The 18,266-nt window shown below is 48.9% G+C and overlaps 5 protein-coding genes and 1 non-coding gene across 6 annotated transcripts; 3 read left to right on the top strand and 3 right to left on the bottom strand.

Moving 5' to 3' along the window:
* Window positions 1-3,333: 3,333 nt before the first annotated feature.
* SODALDRAFT_72074 (hypothetical protein) lies at window positions 3,334-7,467 on the bottom strand. The gene is made up of 4 exons (XM_028615616.1): window positions 7,284-7,467; window positions 6,112-7,227; window positions 4,203-5,980; window positions 3,334-4,146 (listed from the first exon to the last, which is right to left on the bottom strand). The coding sequence occupies exons 2-4, from the start codon at window positions 7,214-7,216 to the stop codon at window positions 3,784-3,786; spliced, it is 3,246 nt and encodes a 1,081-aa protein (XP_028463479.1). The 5' UTR covers window positions 7,217-7,227; window positions 7,284-7,467; the 3' UTR covers window positions 3,334-3,783.
* A 548-nt stretch (window positions 7,468-8,015) lies between these two features.
* SODALDRAFT_329041 (hypothetical protein) lies at window positions 8,016-9,782 on the top strand. Its single transcript, XM_028610838.1, has one exon. It carries the CDS (start codon window positions 8,225-8,227, stop codon window positions 9,473-9,475), a length of 1,251 nt encoding a protein of 416 aa, XP_028463478.1. The 5' UTR covers window positions 8,016-8,224; the 3' UTR covers window positions 9,476-9,782.
* A 516-nt stretch (window positions 9,783-10,298) lies between these two features.
* On the top strand, window positions 10,299-11,637 carry SODALDRAFT_353305 (hypothetical protein). Its single transcript, XM_028613637.1, has 3 exons — window positions 10,299-10,733; window positions 10,819-11,256; window positions 11,354-11,637. Exons 1-3 carry the CDS (start codon window positions 10,512-10,514, stop codon window positions 11,438-11,440), a joined length of 747 nt encoding a protein of 248 aa, XP_028463477.1. The 5' UTR covers window positions 10,299-10,511; the 3' UTR covers window positions 11,441-11,637.
* A 550-nt stretch (window positions 11,638-12,187) lies between these two features.
* On the bottom strand, window positions 12,188-13,793 carry SODALDRAFT_329037 (hypothetical protein). The gene is made up of 6 exons (XM_028610837.1): window positions 13,635-13,793; window positions 13,503-13,555; window positions 13,217-13,360; window positions 12,816-13,151; window positions 12,488-12,760; window positions 12,188-12,418 (listed from the first exon to the last, which is right to left on the bottom strand). Exons 1-6 carry the CDS (start codon window positions 13,679-13,681, stop codon window positions 12,387-12,389), a joined length of 885 nt encoding a protein of 294 aa, XP_028463476.1. The 5' UTR covers window positions 13,682-13,793; the 3' UTR covers window positions 12,188-12,386.
* Window positions 13,794-13,950: 157 nt separating this feature from the next.
* Window positions 13,951-14,045, bottom strand: SODALDRAFT_t189. Its single transcript has one exon. It is a non-coding gene; the product is annotated as a tRNA-Pro (tRNA).
* Window positions 14,046-16,727: 2,682 nt separating this feature from the next.
* Window positions 16,728-18,163, top strand: SODALDRAFT_71990 (hypothetical protein). The gene is made up of 5 exons (XM_028615615.1): window positions 16,728-16,815; window positions 16,873-16,955; window positions 17,031-17,403; window positions 17,483-17,790; window positions 18,066-18,163. The coding sequence occupies exons 2-5, from the start codon at window positions 16,952-16,954 to the stop codon at window positions 18,077-18,079; spliced, it is 699 nt and encodes a 232-aa protein (XP_028463475.1). The 5' UTR covers window positions 16,728-16,815; window positions 16,873-16,951; the 3' UTR covers window positions 18,080-18,163.
* Window positions 18,164-18,266: the final 103 nt, after the last annotated feature.

Below are 18,266 nucleotides of genomic sequence, written 5' to 3'. Positions count from 1 at the left end.
TATAAGTCTTTTATTCAATCTAGTTTATTATAACCTAGTATTAGTATTTAAAAGTTTAATTCTATATTTTAATATAATATATATAGCTATTATTATCTAATAAAATAATAGACTATATACTATAATAGTAACTTATAATACTAAGTATTTATTTATAAAGTAAATAATATTTATAATAGTTATAGTATATATTAATTTAAATACTTTACGCTATAGTATTTGTATAATTAGGTATATATAGTATATATACGCTAAGGCTACTTATTATATATAATATATATTTTCCTTTCTAACTCCGAATAAAAGATATTATTTTCGCTACCATAAAGGACTATACGGCCATATATCGTCTTTACCGCGACTAACTCTTCTTTACTCCTATCTAATAGTCTTCACTTTTAATACTTAGAACTATATAGCTTTACGCGCAGTTATACGATACTATATAATTATACGGGGGAAAAAAATCAACCTAGAGCCTTTACGCGAGGAAATCTCTTACCGCTTTAAAGAGGGTTAGACTAATAAGGTACTATACGGCTTTATATAGAAATAAACTAGATTAATAATTTATCGCTAAACTCTTTAGCGCCGCTATAAGGTATAGGGCCTTTAGAGAGAGCATTATACGGTCTTAAGCAACGCACTTATTCGACGTATATATAAGCTTTTTTATAATGTGTTATATAATAGCTATATACTATATTAATTACGCGTCGAGGGCTTTTAGATATTATAAACCGGTCTTAAACGGATCCGACGCGATTATCGCCTTTAAAGACGATAAGACACGGACTAAATCGTAGCCGAATAAGAGCGTATTAAGGCGTTTTTTAAAAAAGTAGATATAGACGTATCTTTTATATAAGGGCTTAGTAAGATGCAGCTTTATACTTTTATACGTTAATAAGGCTTTATTATTAGTACTCGGGCGCTATATCGTATATACTTAGAGCTATTTCCTAAGGAGGTTACTACGCGATATAAGGAGATACGCTACCGTAGAAAGGGCTAGACGACGCCGGGACCTAATTTTATTTAGTCTATAGACGCGTATGATAAACTATTTCCCTTTAGCTTCGAGATCTATACCGGAATTAATACCTATTCCCGTTTTATAACTTAGTTTTACGTTAGTGTATTAGCCTATACGTCTCGAAATATTCTCGTGTAATATATTAGAGTTATACAATAACTTAGCTTTATGCCTAGATATATACGATTAGATCGCGGAAAGGAAATAACACTTACGGCTAGTGTTTATTAGTACCTTTCTCGAGGTTCTTATATAAAGAAAAACGCACTTAGTAAAGAGGTTCTAATTAAATTTAAAGACTATTAGATATTTAGGAAAAGTATCTATAACTAATAGATTAAATCGTAGTAGAATAGACTTTACTAGTCTTATTCAGTATTTTAGCGGGTAAGTATAACGTCGGCTATTTATATATATTCTTATACTAAATAAAATATAGGAGTTTTTAATTTATCTTTCTAAACACGAACTTTTCGACGGCCGCTTAATTATTAATAGGATTACGCTACTCTACGTTTATATACCTCTTCTTCGCGTAGACTTCGCCCGCTTTATATAAGTCTATAATACCTATACTATTCGCGCGTAGAAATCTTAGCCCTATATTATAACCGGTAAGTCTTTTATAATATATAACTATACCTCGCCGAATTATTAAGTGCGGATTAATAATATATAACTTTATATGGTGGAAAAGATTCTCGCTAATAAGCTTACGGATATAAAAGTATATCTTCTTAATATAGTAATATAGATCTATAGAGGTATAGCGGATACTACTACTAACCTTCTAGTAAGCTTACTTATATAAGGTCACGCATACCCTGCTTTACTATTATATAAGTATATACGGAAGGGTCTAACTTTATATACGAATAGTTATACGGATTTATAACTTAAGCTGCTTTTTACACCGTAAGGCGGGAGTACTTTAATTAAAGACCTCCTTAAAGAAGAGGGTATAGTTATAGATAAGACTATTATAGGGATAGACGAAGAGGATTTAGAGCGCGATACTTAACTTAGCGATTATAGCGAATAGTATTTACTTATCTTTTCTATTCCTTATCCTAATCTTTCTATCTGTTAACTTTCGAGATTATACGCTTTTATCCTATAATAGACGGACCCGCATGGTCTTAAAGCCCTATCGTTAAAGGAGGTATAATAACCTTTCGATTTACACGAGGCTTTTTATCTTTAGCTATTTCCGTTTTTATATTACCCTCGCTTATTTCCTTCTTTTTTATATTAGAGTCGTCTTTATCCTCCTTTTTCACCTATATCTACGGAAGCGTGGGTATTTTTCTAACTATTTTCGTATTTTCTAATTCTGCGCGGGGTTTAACGATAATTTCCTTCTTTATAGTAATAGGTATATCTTTATCTATAACTATATCACTTTACGTAATAGCTTTTCGGCTTAATCGCTTACGCGAAATATTTAGATTAGGTGCCTTAGTTTTAATTTACGTTATATAAAGAAAATTAAGATAGTAGTCTTTTAAAAGGTCGAAGTCGGCTTTATATAAGAGTACGCGTAACGTTATAGTCTTATACGTTTTATCGCGGTAGTACGTAAGCTTGTTCTAATTCCGTTTATTATAAGGGTAGACTATAAGGTCTTACTTAAACTATACTGATTATATATTAAACTAGGAAATAATATACCGAACTAAATACTAATATATAGGATAAGGAAGATTAAGTAAAATTATAACTCGGTCCATAACCTTTTACCTAATAATAGATTTAATCTTATAGAAGGGTACGCCTTTAATAGTTAATCCGTTATACTCGTAACTATATAGCGTGATACTAATTTCTTTCATAGGACCTTACGCTTTCTCTTTTCTTATCTACGCGATACTTATTTTACGCTCCGTTTCGCTATGCCGGAGTACGTAAACCAGAGCGCGGGCTTCCGTACCCGGAATTTAAAGTGCGGTTAGTGGCGGGATATCTTTTTCCTTTCGTTTACGCGGCGGCGTTACGTCCGTAAGGTCGATTATAGACGAATCCGACTAAGTAGGTAAGGTTTCGCGCTTTAACTATACAGAACTAGGTCAAGGCTTATCGTAAATATGGTAAGCCGCTAAGTTATAGTTATTCGTAAATACTACTATATAATTAATTTTTAAAATAAGGTAAATAGAGTTATTACTAGCCATTATTATTACTTATTACGTAGAGCTAGCTATAGTTACGTAAGTATATATAAATACCTTTATAAGTGCGAATAGGTTTATAATATTATATAAGATTATATAAAGCTATCTGGTAGAATAAGTTTATATGCCCTATTTACTTAACTACTATTAAGGGAACGTTTACGTACCTATATAATTATTATTATATATACTATTATTAGGCATGGCTATTCCTACTATTAGCGTGGACCTAGAAGCCTTTTGTTACTATTTTTAGAAGTTGTTACAGTGCCCCCTGTGATTTGCCGTAGTATGCTGCACCGACAGAATCCTTCAGACCACGTACCGTACATCTCGCATTGTTTCATAACCCCCAACTGCACCAAACCATGTTACCATCCAGCAAATTCCTCTGGTAAGAAACGCAAGACTCAACATAACAAATAACATCCTTTTTTCCCCGGCCTCGCCAGATCGTCCCCCTTCCACGTCCTCACTCGTGCTAGTCGCCGATATCCCCCGAACCTTCCTTTCTTTTTCTTCCGTCTACCCGTTTCATTGCTCCGAATTCACCCAGTGCGTATCACCCGTCTCGCATCACCCTCGACTCGATGTAACTTCTTTAACTTCCTTGATAGCTTCTTCAAGGGTGTATTGTATTCGTTCAGATTCGGCATGAAGATCTCTCATTGCCTTGTCACTCCGGTCTCTCAAGTCCCCCAAGAAGTTTCCCTGGCCGTTGGCTTGAGAGTCTTCGATGACGCTTCGAATTTCCATCGCCACCTGCCCACACTTCTGAACGTACGCCGCGCGGAGCAGCTCCTGCTTCTCGATGATGGCTTCCCGGTCGTTTCGATGTAGCTTCTCCATTGTCTCGATGACCTGCCTCCCCTTGTGAAGAAACAACTGAGCCACGCGCTTAACGTTCTGGGCCTTCGTGTCGAGTTGACACATCAAAGTCTGTATGAAAGTTAGGGTTGGGCCTGGCTTATCCTGGTAGCTGGAAAGGAACTCACTGCTATCAATTCATGTACAGCTTCGGTCAACACATTCGGTCGAGTGTCCCGCATCTTCGAACGAGTCGGTTCGACCAGCCCGATGCCAGTATGCCCTCCGTTACACCGCCCCAAGCCGGAATAGATCGCTCCATCGATTGGATAGTGCTCTTCTAAGATCTCTTTGAAACTGCTTGCCCAGTTTGCCGACTCCGGCCTCCTGGGTTCAGGCAAGGTATCCTCCTGGCGGGAGGAATACAGGTAATTTTCCATGGTGGATCGTTGACTTGGAACAGAGTTTCCGGGTGACGACGGGTTTGATATTCCCTGTTTAGACAGCGCAGTAAAATCCCCAGTGTGGCCCGCGCCGGCCATTCTCTGTTCATCCAAGCGATCATCTGGTGAAAGCTTGTCACTGAACCTTACTCTTTTTCTTGGAGATTCAATGATCTGAGGGTCGTCTTTGCGTTTCTGGGCCTGGCCCAGACCTTGCCGCACGCCAATCGGATACTGGCTGGTTTGTTTCGCCTTGGTCGAGACGGGACCCTGGGCCCGAGTGGAAACATCACTTGATCCCAAAGCTGCCATCGCCGAGTCGAGCGTGCAAGCAGAGGGCTCGACAACGGGTCTGGTATTGATAGGTCCAGCTTCGCACCGTGGAGTTCTTTCGCAATCTCCATTTGAAGTCTTCTCGGAACGTGATCCACTCTGCAGATATTGAGATTGCGCTTGAGGAGTAGGGTTGGTAGGCTGGAGTCCTGGTGACAGTGACAATTTCCGCGTTCCACCAGTGCGTATGGTCATGGGTGATCCCGGGGTTTGAGGGAGGGCCACGGGCTGATCCACCACAGCCAAGAGAGGAGGACGCTCAGGACTGATAGACAGAGCCTCGGAAGTTCGCTCCGGGGATGGAAGCAATCCCCCTTCGCGGCAGCTAGTTGCTAGTCCTTCCTCACCGCTCTGGCTGCTACTGATGTCGGATGAAATGCTGATAACCTCGAAAGATTTGTGTGAAGTGGTTTTAGCTTTCTTCGGTTTGCGGCGAGGCCTCTGTTGGTACTTGACTGGCGTGTATTCCGAATCGTCGGCATCGGACTCGTCGGATTTCAGCAAAGCCGAGGTAAATTCTCCTTTGCTTTTATCTTTCTTCTTTATGTTCACATCGCTGACTGGCCCCTCGGTGGCTGGAGTCCTCACATTTCTCCCAGTCTTGATATCGGAGGGTTTTTTGGTGGACACTGTCGAAGGTTCGAGCCGGGCGTTCGATGGCGACGCATTGATCTCGGCGCTTTCGACGTTCTCTTCTGCGTCGCTCTTCTGGTGACCTTTCTCCAGGAAGTCGCAATTGTCTAATCCCATGTCAGAAAGCTCGAGATTATCAACACATGCCACATCGGCCGTATGCTGATCTGCCATAGGGTCCCTTCTGTCGGTGTCTATAATACTCAAGGGTGCTTGCTGGGAAGCTTTATGGTTCTTCTTCTTTGTCGTCGAGTGTGCGACTACCTCTTTTGTCGAGTTCGACTTCAACTTCTTGCCATTCTTTGCTCTGGTGTCGGGGACACGCTGGCGTCGTTTCCTAGCACCCTCATTGGAAGGGTTCAGTGGCGCACTGGGGTCGAAGGGCTTCTTTGCAATTTGCCTCGGTTTCTTTCTCCTGTACTGCGTCGAGTTTTCTGCCTGGGCTCCTTGGATATGACTTTTGACTGGACTAGGTTTTCGTGGTACATTCCCGAGACCAGACCGCGATCCTTGAGCATGAATATCGGGGCTCGGAGGTAACTGTTCGGCAGTTTCCTCTGTAGTCTTCTTTAGCATCGAACTCTTCGCTGTACAAGGCCGTAGAAGTTGCTGCCTCTCTAATTGGATCTGCAAGGATCTTCTTCTATTTTCCCAGCAGGAGGACGGGAATCTGGGGCATGTAGCTTACCCGTGTCGGCCTTGGTTTTATCTGAGGCTTGGGTAATGCCAAAGCTCTGTAATGATTCTCTCGGCGCCTTGGAGACCTCTGCACCTTTGTTATGTTTGCCCTTCTTGGTCAACTTTGCCCCCACGCCAACACCCGCCGTTTTGAAATCGAGGGCCGGCCTTTCCGAAGAGTTCTCTCCTGGGTAAGTGGCCAAGCATGAGCTCGGTGCATTTTCAAGAACCTTGCCGCGAAGAGCAGAGTCACCACGATCAGGGGTGATAGGGGCAGCAGCCATAGATGCATCAAATGGCTGATTCGAAGAGGCGTTTTCCGCACTGCCCTGAGTCTTTATATCTGCAGCTTCTGGTGATGGGCTAATTCTCAGATCCGCCCAGGAAGACCAGTCCGCACCAAGAGTATCTTGGGTGGTATGCTTCTCTTGGCTCTGGCTCGACCTGAAAGATTGCAGCTCAGGCTCACTAACCTTGTCGGAAGGAACAATAGAAGACCAATCATCTCCTATCAGGGGGATCCGGTTTCTTCTGGTGCTAGGTGACGTGATGTCCGTCGGAGGGCTGTTATCACTACCTACATCCTGGCAATTGGAGAGTGCAGGACTGGTAAAGAGGTCCCCAATCAACTGAACGAGGTTTCTTCGCGAGCCCGGATGAATCGTCTCCTGTTCCCCTCCGGGAATGCTAGCATCATCTTTGACAGAAGTGGAACCGGAACGGTCGGAAGTAGCGAAGAGATCGTTAATAAGGCTGACGCCTTTCTTCTCTGGGGGAGCGAGCAGTCCATCATTACCCAGGGGGTTGTCCTCGGGCTCAGAACTGAGCGCAGTTGTCGTCCAGCCGTCACCGATTAGGCCAAAGCCGGAGCCTGCGTGTGAAACCGTCCAGGGGGCGGCAAGGGTGGCCGTGTTTGGGTTGCTTTCTGGAGGTTGGCCTGATGGGCCACCTTTTGATGTCTCCCCAGAGTAAAATTCAAGCTGCCCAATTTGAGCGCTCGACGATTTTCCTGCCTTGCTTTTTGGACCGCGACCATAAACCCTCCCGGGCTTCTTGTGAACAGTGACAGGGCCGTCGGTGACCCCATCAGTTCTGGTCTGTCGTAGTTTGCCCATTTCCCTCGGAGCTTCAACAATGTCAATGGGTGTCCAGGACGAGGTCTGAAAGGGGTGGATTAATTACTTAGCGGATCATAATGGACTGGTGATGGAGGTGACGGGCCGTATGTCTGAAGATGGGTAATATTGGAATGTTGACGGAAACTCGAGAGATTATGATGAGGGCTCAGTCCTAACGCCCACACGACCGATCATTTTAACTGACCAAAAGAAAAGATGTGATCATGACGAGACTGGCAGTGACAGTCTCTGTGCTACCTGCCCCGTATGAGTATGTCCAAGTAAGGTACCTTACCCAACGAGGAACACCCATCCCAGGTATACCTCGGATGAACGGGTCACGACGGTCACGGCGGTCACGACTTCCGATTGATATGTGAAGAAGCAGCCAGATCAAAGGTACCTTGGACAGGAGGAGTGTGAAACAGGTAACCGTCCACCTGGCTAAGAAAGGGAAGGAATAACCCATGACCTCCTGAGGACCCGTAACCGACGAGTCCCGAGAACGAGATGTACAATGTATCTGAGGATGTGACATTTATCAAACATTGATCCTTGTTCGACTGCTATTGTGCTCAATATCGATATGATCTTGACGGGCTTTGATGTAAAACGGCTCTGCTCGTCACTCTCTCTTCCCTTGCATTTTTCGTATAGCGTCGGAGAATTTCTCGGTGTGGTTACCGAAATATACCGATTACCAAGCATCGTCGGACATGACGGGCTCCACTCAGCTCAGCTCCGCTTGCTCCGCTTCAAGTACGGATAGTTCCCAAGGGAAAGTTGGGTAAACTTGTCTTTCTGTTTGCCCTCAGAGATCTCCGCCTCCTGCTTTCGAAGGACGAGTGCATTTAGGGTACGGGTCTACCTTATGCTCCAAAGCTTTCAGTTGCATAAGGTACCTTAGGTACCTTAGTTGTACAACCTTCAGCCTCATCGCGAGGGAACAGTCCGCCTGAGGTCGCGTCAGTGCCAGCCGGACTCGACCAACCACAAGCTGTTGAGATGGCGTCAATTGAACGACCGAACCAGCCGCTATGCGAGCTACGAGATACTTCAGCTCAACCCAAGCGCCCCTACCCGCCCATCTCGTCGATCCCACCAACTCCCGACTCTCGACTTCGTGCCCCGCCGACCACGGCCACGTCCGTCCTCTACCTCGCCTACGGCTCCAATCTTTGTGCCGAGACCCTTCTGGGCGTCCGCCGAGTCCGACCCCTTTCCCAGGTCAACGTCTCGGTCCCAACCCTCGATCTCGTTTTCGGCCTCCCCGGCCTTCCTTACACTGAGCCATGTTTCGCCAACACGGCGCTGCGCAAGGTCCCTGGCCTGCCGGATCCTTCAAAACCGCCCAAGATTCCGCCCATCACCCCTCCCTTCACTGCTTCCGGCTCCAGCTTGAACGATGCGATGGATGACCGTCTACAAAAGAAAGATGCAAGGATAGAGCGAGGGAAACAACCACAACAGAAGGGTTGGACACATGGCCTGTTTGGTGTCGTTTACGAGGTAACCCACGAAGACTATGCCACTATCATCGCCACAGAAGGCACAGCGTATACCGACATTCTAATTCCATGCTTCCCCCTTGCACCGCGTATGGGTCTGCCCGAGAAACCGCCCATCGACGTCCCCAAGCCGTTCCTCGCGCACACTCTACTCGCTCCCGCTATCCCCGACGCACCCGATGGAGGTAACGGCGGCATAGGAGTCGACACCGACTCCGACAGCCCCGACAGCCCCGAGGACCCGCGGAAGAAGTGGTACTGGCGCTTCATCAGGCCCCACTTCCGTCCGGACCCTGACTACGCTCAGCCTTCGGCGCGCTACCTGAAGCTCATCAAGGACGGAGCCAGGGAGCACGAGCTTCCCGAAGACTACCAGGAGTATCTACAGACCCTGCAACCCTATCGAGTAACGAACTGGAAGCAAGAGGTTGCGAAAATGCTCATCGGGCTGGCTTTCGGCCCCTTCCTGATAGTCAGCATGCTTCTGGCAAGAAGTTTGGCGGACAAGAAAGGCCGAGCGCCCCTCTGGCTGGTTATCTTCATGGGCATGGTTTTGAACTTGGTGTGGGCGGTATACGATGCTATCCTGAAACCTGTTTTTGGAGACGGAGAGCGTACACAAAAGGAAGGCACCTCCGAGACATATACAAGGAACAGATGGACTCGAATGAGACCACCAACGGTGGCAGCTCGTGGGTATGACGAGGAAAAGCTGCCCTTGTGCAACGACGGCAAGCTCAGACATTGATGTTCTTCCGGGTACATTGGCATACTACATTGGCATACTGCACTTCGTAAAGGCGTTGTCCATCTTCTTTGGGAGTGGAATGGTGATCTAAAGGGCATAAGCCTGCCGGTCTACGGTGTCCCTATCTTCATGTTTTCGTGCCAGGGCTGTGTGATGAACCTATATATGAGCACCCACAGCGAGCATCTATCTCTGTCTAGCGTCCAAAATTTCGATCGGGAAAATTCATTGTTCAAACGGCTCCTCCTAGATATAGGATTTTCGGCTGTCATGCAGTAGGTGCTGAGGGTACGATTTTGGTGAAGGGGACCAGCTTCGGACTAGAGATCCGCTAACTCACCCTAACCTTATAAGCACAGGGCCTACAGCGATTCGATCATGTGGGAAGAGAGCCTGAACTAGGTCTGTGCGAGAGCCATAGTGCAACTAGGAGATTCGCTACGGAGACCGCTTCGGGAAAAGGAGTCTCTGGGGCTGTCAGGCCAGATCGAGCCATCTGAGCACTACCTAGGTAGTTTGTTGCTCGGTTATCTGTGGCAATATCAGTGACCAGAACAGTATTAGGGGACACTCCAGTTCAATGGACGAACAAATGTACCCCCGCATACTCCGTAAAGTGGCCCGGATCTCTATCTCCGCTTCTTTGCCCCTCCCCCCCCCCCGGGGGGGGGGGTGCCCCCATGATTCAGTATCTGGGGTCAGTGGGGAGCTTCCCCGATCTCCTTGTCTGGGGAAGTGGGACAGCCTACAGTAGGGTGGTTGAAGTGGACTCTCGTGGCAGATAAGTGTCAAGGCCCAGCCCTCAGGCTTTACATATAATGCACCCGGGTGCCTTGGTGTGAAGCCCAACTCAGCAGTTCTGACTGCGGCGGGGTTCTCTTCACGTCTCATCGCCAACTTTACTACGCCCTCAACTACTGTCTATAACACCCAAAGAATCCAGTCCCGTTATGTAAGAACCGTCTCAAAGAAGGAACACCGAAGGAATACCGCCGACAACGTGCAGCAGATTCAGTCGACAGTCGACATCACAACCATGGAGCCGCCGTTTGACGCATACTCGAACCCACACAACTTCCCCCTAACAGTACATTATCAGTCCGAATACCTCCCATCTCCTCAAGCATCGGAGCAGGCAGACCAGCAGCGGAGCCATGTCACAACCACGAAACACAAGCAGGCTTCCCCTTCCTGCTCCAGACCACCCCGTGTGTCAAAACCTCTAGCCTGTACCGCATGCCGGAGGAAAAAAGTCAAGGTTACAACCACCAGAGGATTCCCTACCCCCTTCGACCAGTTCCTCGCGCATGCCGCTAACAGAAAAGTGATTTTCTGTTCTACAGTGCCATCCCAACGCCGACGGTCGACCATGCCGTCTCTGCCTCCGCGCCGGGAATGGTGCGGAGTGTACTTACCCGGCCATCGACGAGCGGAAACTCTCCAACTCGCGTAAGCTCATCGGCCAGCTCTACGGCCGCATCGCCGCACTTGAAGCCGCGATCCGGAACCACCGGTGCCACACGCTGCCCCCGGAGGCTGGAGGAATTGAAATTGGAGCGACGGCGACGGCGACGGCGACGGCGACGGCGGATGAATGGCTCGCGCAGCAAGGACGGCCTCTCATGCCGTCGCGCCCACCGTTAGCACCGCTTGGGGGAGCCGAGGGGGGGCCGCATCACCTGGAATCCGACCCGCATAGTCCCGTGTCGTCGACGACGGGGACGTCCGGCGCTGAGGATATGATGTTCATGTTGTGTGGGGAGGACCGCTCGATGGGTTATGTAGGCGAAGTAGGCCTGAGGGATAGGGGAGGAAGAGGAGACGGGGGAGGAGGCGGAGGGGTTTGGAATGTTCCATCGCCGCCATATGGGGATGTAGGCGAGCTTCCACTTCACGGCCACCACTGGAATGGAGCGTGTCATCCGACACGTTCAAGTTGACACTCGGAGACTCGGTCGCAACTAGGCCGCCCAAGGTTGTGCCGGATGGAGTCCCCCCCAGCCCCTGTTTCCAGCGTTCGTCGGGTCAATCCATCATACCGACTCACACCGTTCGACTTGCTTGCATTGCCTTGCATCCCAAGCCAAAGTTAGTGAGAGATAGACAGTTTAGCCATTCCCGGGCGAGGGTATCCTATGACCTATCCCCGCAATTTGGCTGCCTTGTTCCTGCGAACTGCCCCTCTTCGAATGCTTGACAATGGAGCTTTGGCGAAAAGAAGAAGGGGAAGGTGAAAGGGGGAGAGTCCGGGGAAGAGTGTTACTATTCCCAAGTAGGGGGACGGTCTAGCCGCATGGGGATTAGGTATTCCGCCTCTGAAGGCAGGCTAATGAATCAGTGGTACCCAACTCGTCCAGACATCCACGGTTGAAGACATCCTTAATAATAAAGATCTCGCTTCCTCCCAGCAGCTGTCCCAGCATTTTTCACTCCGAGCGCACAGTCAGGAATTAAGACTCCTGCCGCATCCGGCCATAAGACTTAACATCCTCCGCATGGGACAAGGCATGGACTGCAAAACCCTACCCTATCCAAGATAAATATGTTCTGAGACAACTTGGACAAATAACCACTGACAGCCCATCTATATATCGATATCGGCCGACTTCCCGAAAGCTGAAGCCGATACCAGCAAGACGTACTCCCAGAAAGTACCTAATAGACGCTTCACGGGGGAGTCTTATCAGTTGAAAGACAAGGACTTTTGACGCTATCGTTCGCGAATTCTGGAGCTCACTCGGCTTGAAGTGTGGATCCTGTTGATGATGTCATTGCGTCGTTCACTTCGAAGGAGAAGGGTAAGGTCCGGAAGACTGATGTCCCATGTGTACATGAATCCATGAATTCTTCCTCCGCTTTTCGAGAGCATAATGAATAGACACGCCGGGGCGAGTGGGTTCCGCCTTGGTCATCAGGCTTTTCGGAAATAGAGTATGGTTTCGCCTGGAAGGGATACGCTTGTGAGACATGTGGCCGCGGTCTGTACATAGGTAAACTCGCCATGAAACGAACCATTGCTGTCATGCCAGGTGCGCTTGCTGAAGTTGGCGCCGAACTCGGTGTCCTCCTTATCCTCCCAAGACCAAGGCTGTTGTTCCCGTTGCTGCAGCTCGAGCTTGGCCCAACCCAGGGCCGCCATCTCCGCCTGTATCCTAGCCTCAGCGCTGGCCCTCTGGGCATCCGTCATCCTCTTAGAGTCTTCCTTCAACTGCGCCAGATCTAGGCCAGTAGATCCGGGCAGGGTGTTAACGGCTGGGGGGGCTGGGGCCATCGGAACCCGATTCTCTACAACAGTTATTAGCTGGCTGCTACAGTAAAGCTATAAGAGATGCATGCTTACTTTTATGCAAGGAACACCTGCTGCCGAGTGATTCGAAGTGGCAGGTAGCGCAGGCACCCTTGGTGACGCCATGAAACGCGACGGGCGGCACCACACACTGGGCCCAAAGCCCGAACCTCTGAGCGCAACGGTTACATGGCGCGGGAGCCTCGTCTCCAACGCACTGGACTATAGTAGCCGGGATATTATTAGCCTTTTTCGTAGAGAAGGTGCCACGGCCAGCCTTATTAGAGACGAGGTCCCGAAGTACTGGGAGGTCGGCGAGGGCGTGAGCGGCACCAGTAGCCGGGCGGGAGAACGAAGGTAAGACGTCCCTCTGAATATATTCAGACGCAACTACATACATACACAGTTAGTATAACAGGTGTCAAGAGCAGGAATAGTTAGGTTCAGTCACTTACTTGTCGGCTCGGCGACAGAAGGCGGGACAGACGGGACAGGCGGGAGGGAGACGGCGGAATACTCCGAATGGTTGTTTCTCCTCAAGTTGACCATATTCTCGTTCGCCTCCGAGAGGCAAGGGGTCACGACGGGAGATATGATTCCTAGGCGACCATAGGCCAAGAATTAGCACGAAAACAAACCCCGCCCCAAGTCTCTCCAATATCTAGTGTAAACCCAGAGCGCTTGGAGGCTATTACTCCATAACACACTTTGTCATCGGCTGCGGCGAAGCGGTTCACTCACCAGATTTGGCCAGTGTTTGCAGCGGGCTAGCGCATGTAGGCCCCTTACCTGTACTATGTTGCCCAAAAGGCGTCAGAATATATGTACTCCGTAGTTGAGAGGGAAACAGGACGTGGAGACTTTACTACTTACCCCGGAAGCAGAACGACGGATGTGATCACAACTGATAGGCAGCGCATCCATGTGATGGGTTGTAGCCGGGACCGAGGGAACAAACATCGTGAACAGTGGCATCAAGGACAGACATCAGATACCAGGAAGAGGAAAAGGTAATTAGTTGGGGGTTGTTTCTTAATCGTAATAACATTATATGTAATTTTTTTTCTTCCTTTTTTCTTATATAAAAAAACAAAAGTTTTTAAAACGAAGCAAAATTGATGAACCATACATACATAAAAAACACATACATATACAGCATGCGTGCAGACATAAAAAGACAAAATTGTTGGGGCGTCACCGGGGATTGAACCCGGGACCTCTTGCAGGTTTGAGCACTTATTCAGTAATCCCAAAGCAAGAATCATACCTCTAGACCATGACGCCGCTAAACTGTCATGGTGGGGTATTAATATTTGCACCTATGAAGCCCAGAGATTCTCTGGCGGTTAGATCGGATCCGATGCGAGAAAAACAAGGCCAGAAGTCACCCCCTCCTGGAGAATCAATGATCTGGCCAGGGTAATTAGGTCAATTTCGGAATTATGGGAGAGGAGCCGACGGATTCCAAGTCGGTTCATAGGAGGACAATGCTTCCATAATAAGGATAGGTAGTACTGGCGGCAGAGAAATAAAGCTCAAAATGCTCACCATCTCGACGGCGTCTACGAAGTAGTTATTTCTTTTGGCTTTGGCATCCGGATCTGTAATTACCTACCTGAGGACGCCTGGGAGTGCCAAGGAAAGGCTCGGCCAAGAACACGATCGCGGATGTAGGATTAGCCAAGAGATGCTATGCAGACGACATGCCGCCATGGCTCCGATCCCAGGGCTGAGGTGCCAAGTCGTAAATAGCAATTCTTCGGCCAAGGTTTAGCCAAGCAAGAACAGTGGCTAGCCGAGCAGCTATGGCATATCGATGACGAAGAGGGAGGGGAGGGCTCGCACGTACGATGTACGAAGTGCTCCATACTTCGACCATATCGAGAAGCGCGAAGCCTTCCATGGACATTCGGACATTCGGGGGGGGGGCAGTGGTCTTTGTGTACCAGGTAGTGTGTGTGTGGTGTGTGTGTCTCTCCGATTACCGCCATCATCCTGAACGAAGATGGACTCTTCAGCCACATTATTATGCTTAAAACATCTCCAAAATAAAGAGCAACTAAAAATTATAACAACTTCCCAGGCGCAGGCCAACAATTTCTCGTATTAGTGTAATTACAATGGCATACCGGGATTCAGAGCATCAACCAGCACCCATAATTTGCCCGATGAGAAACGCCCTTGCCAAGACTCAAAACGTGGCCCTCCTTCCCTAACCCAGCGCAGGTCCCATCGCAGCGATGCAGAAAGCTGGCTGGTATACACAGGATCGTTCGCTGTACAACCTGGTTTTTGGCCCGGATTGGCGGACACGAAGAGATCGCCTTGCTGGCCACTATCATAGGTAGTCAAGGTTGTTTGCTGCTTGCTTTGAGGTTCCACGTCCTGTCCAGGGGTTCCCTAGAGGGGATGCAATATGCAATTCCTTAGCCGCTAGCTATCAAAACGGGCCCCGCGGTCGGGCATACAAAGCGAGGATAAGCAGGGAGAATTAAGGGGAACGGACGACAATACGGAGTGCTTGAATGATTTCCGTTATTCTTGCTTAATCGAAGGCACTATAAGGTATACTTCGTATAAGCTATGGGTACGGATAGGAGTACGGATACGTATTCCCAACAACGCCCGCTCAGGGCTGGTTGGTGCTGAATTTGGCTACTCAGACGGTTCATTTTGCACTCCAAAAGTCGGGGTGAAGACGGGGAAGAAACAGAGAGGGATCCAGGGGTTGACAGGAGATTATTTCGTTAATTACGGACATCCTTCAAGGGATGGAACGTATGGACTATATGGAGAACTAGGGTAGGTCTGACAAAGAATCGAGAATTCAAGGCTTCTCACCACTGTTCCAGTCCGGCGAGGTACCCTATAAGTACTGGCTACCTTACATGGCCATAGATATCCGACGTACCGTACCTTACCCACTGTACACTACCTTACGAATTCATCGACTTCTCCGGGCGTTTGTCATCCGTTGTCACACGTCATCTCATCATCTTGTACCTGCTGACACCCGAGAATCCAAGATTGGAACCAATCAACTCAATCAGCGAAGTACCACCTACTTCATGTGAACGGGAGCGACGCGGGCTTTTCCAGGGTTTCCGCCTTTTCTAGGTCCAGTTCCAAGCGGGATTCCAGCTGAGTAAGGCGTGCAGAAGTTCCTGGCCCTGGTTTCCCCCTCAGCGTTTTCAGTACGTGTAGTGGGTACATTGGAAAGGAAGTAACAGCCAGGTGGGAATGGAATGCATGCCCAATACCCGCCACGAGAGTCATGCCATGTCCGCTGTAGCCTATACTCGTCCCGTGCTTGAATGCCTGTTGGGTCTCGACTTCCCTCTCTCTTGTCTCGCGTGATTTTATGCTTCTTACCTCGATCCTTTCGAACCATCTCACACCTATCTTCTCAATCTCCCCAATCTTCCGGTTTACACCAGTTCCATCTCTCACCGTTGGGCTTATTCGTCTCAAGTCCGACTGACCGTCAATAACGGTTTACCCTCGCTTCGCCGTCGACGAGAGCTGACCTTTTACTGCATTTTGCGGACGGTTAATTCACCAGACCCAACATAACACTGTCTGTCGCTCGTTGTTTTCTCTCGGTCGCCGACTATCTTTCCTGCCAACCCAAACTAAGGATCGAGCCGCTCGAAGTCCTTTCCGCCCGAGACAACCATCTGAGTGATTAAATTGATTCCGTTCGGGATTTTTAACAATCTTCTCACTATCCTGGACATCCGTCTCGCCTTCGATACCTCGGTCGTACACCTTCACCTGCATCGAGTCGTCATTCACCATAAATCAAGCACCAATCGGCTATCAACCGCGAAAAGCATCCGAATCATCGAACCAAATCGAACCAACCGAATCTCTCGCTTCCCTACCGCGTTCCGGTAGCAGGGCGGCCTCCTATTCAATTCCCTTCACACCTCCACCATCCACACAGCCTCTTTCGGCGCTCGTTCGTCTTCGATCGCCGTCCTTACGGTGTTGCGCACCCCCGGAGTCTTCGTGGATCTTTCCCGCGATTTTCCCATACAAGCCCGGTCTTGGCGTCAGCATCATCTCACTCCGTCCCCCTTTCCCGCGTTGGAGACCTGACCTCGCAAAGCTTCTGTCGCAATCTCGTCTCTGGCGAGTTTCCCCGACTTTCCCTCTTTAACTCAACTCCTCCAAAATATAAAGAAACAATGGGTAGGTGATACTGTTTCTAGTTTTGTGGTACCCTTGTTCGCGCTTTCTTGTGGACACTGACGTCCTGTACAACAGCCCCACAAGACAACGGTCCATCAACAACTCTCGTCCCCTTCAATGACCTCCCCGATTGCGTTTTCAGCTGCGGCGTTCTCCACGATGCAAACGGTGCCTGTGTTCCTCCGGCCGCCGAACAGGTAGACACCGACTGCTTCTGCAATTTTGGCCCGCTACAGCCCTGGAGACAAGGAATACGCGGCGTCTGCGATTACGCCCAGTGTCAAGATGCCGAGTTCTCCAGCGTCCAGGGTTGGTTCACCAGCTTCTGCAATGCTGCTGAAGGCGGAGAAACCGCTACTAGTACTGCTACCACCAACACGGATCCCGGCGCCGGAGCTTCTCCTCCCCCAAACTCTGATAACCAAACCAGCGGCGGCGGTGGCGATTGGTGAGTCGACCGCGACTGCTACCATTGACGGATCCTTCCTTTCTGCACTTCCAACGCTGACCACTCTCCCGTTATGCAGGATTTCCCACCACTGGCGCTGGGTTATTGGCATCGTCATCATGGTTGTCGGCATCGCCGCCATCTGGATCGGCGCCTGCATCTGGCGCCGCCGCTACCTGAAGCGCAAGGAACGCGCCAGTCAGTCCGGCAAGCACACATCCGCGACAGCCTTCCCCACCGCCGGCGGCTCTTCCCTACACGCCAGCCAGTCTGGAGGAGGCTCGCCGAACAGCTCCGATCGCTCCGGTCCTGGCGTCTTCATGCCCGGCACCGCTGTCGCCTACTCAGACCAGTCAAAAGAGAAGAAGAAGTGGGTGGTCAGGGACCGTACGTGAGAAAAGGTTCTATGGCTTGTCTGCCTTTTTTCTTCCAATTTTTTTTTCTTCTTTGCCCTGTACACGAATGCCTGTCCCGCAACGACGCATATTTGAGGGACGGACCGGATTTCTGAAACGACCTACTTTATATGTCAACTTCCAAACACCCCCCAAAAAAGACGGTCTTTACACGGTGATTACCCAGGCGAGATGGCGTTCAAGGGAGGGACCGAGGCGGCTGGCAACGGGATACAAGGACGGAACGGTTAACGACGACTATTCCAGGCGGACCGAACTAGGCACATCGTTCCACTATCGCGTCTTCTTTCATTGTTATTTTTTTTCTCCATTGTGTTATATTTGGCTAGTCACGACCCATCCTTCTCGAAGCGGCCTAGCCAGGGCGAAAGAAGGACTGGATGGAGGTCGGATACGGAAGGGTGTTCGACCATGGCACAAAAGCAGCATGTTTGTTATACTTTTTCT

The sequence above is a fragment of the Sodiomyces alkalinus genome (genome assembly GCF_003711515.1).
Source record: "Sodiomyces alkalinus F11 unplaced genomic scaffold SODALscaffold_11, whole genome shotgun sequence".
Taxonomy (NCBI): Eukaryota; Fungi; Ascomycota; class Sordariomycetes; order Glomerellales; family Plectosphaerellaceae; genus Sodiomyces; species Sodiomyces alkalinus.
Note: the sequence above shows the minus strand (reverse complement) of the source record. Positions and strands in the feature narration are given on the sequence as shown.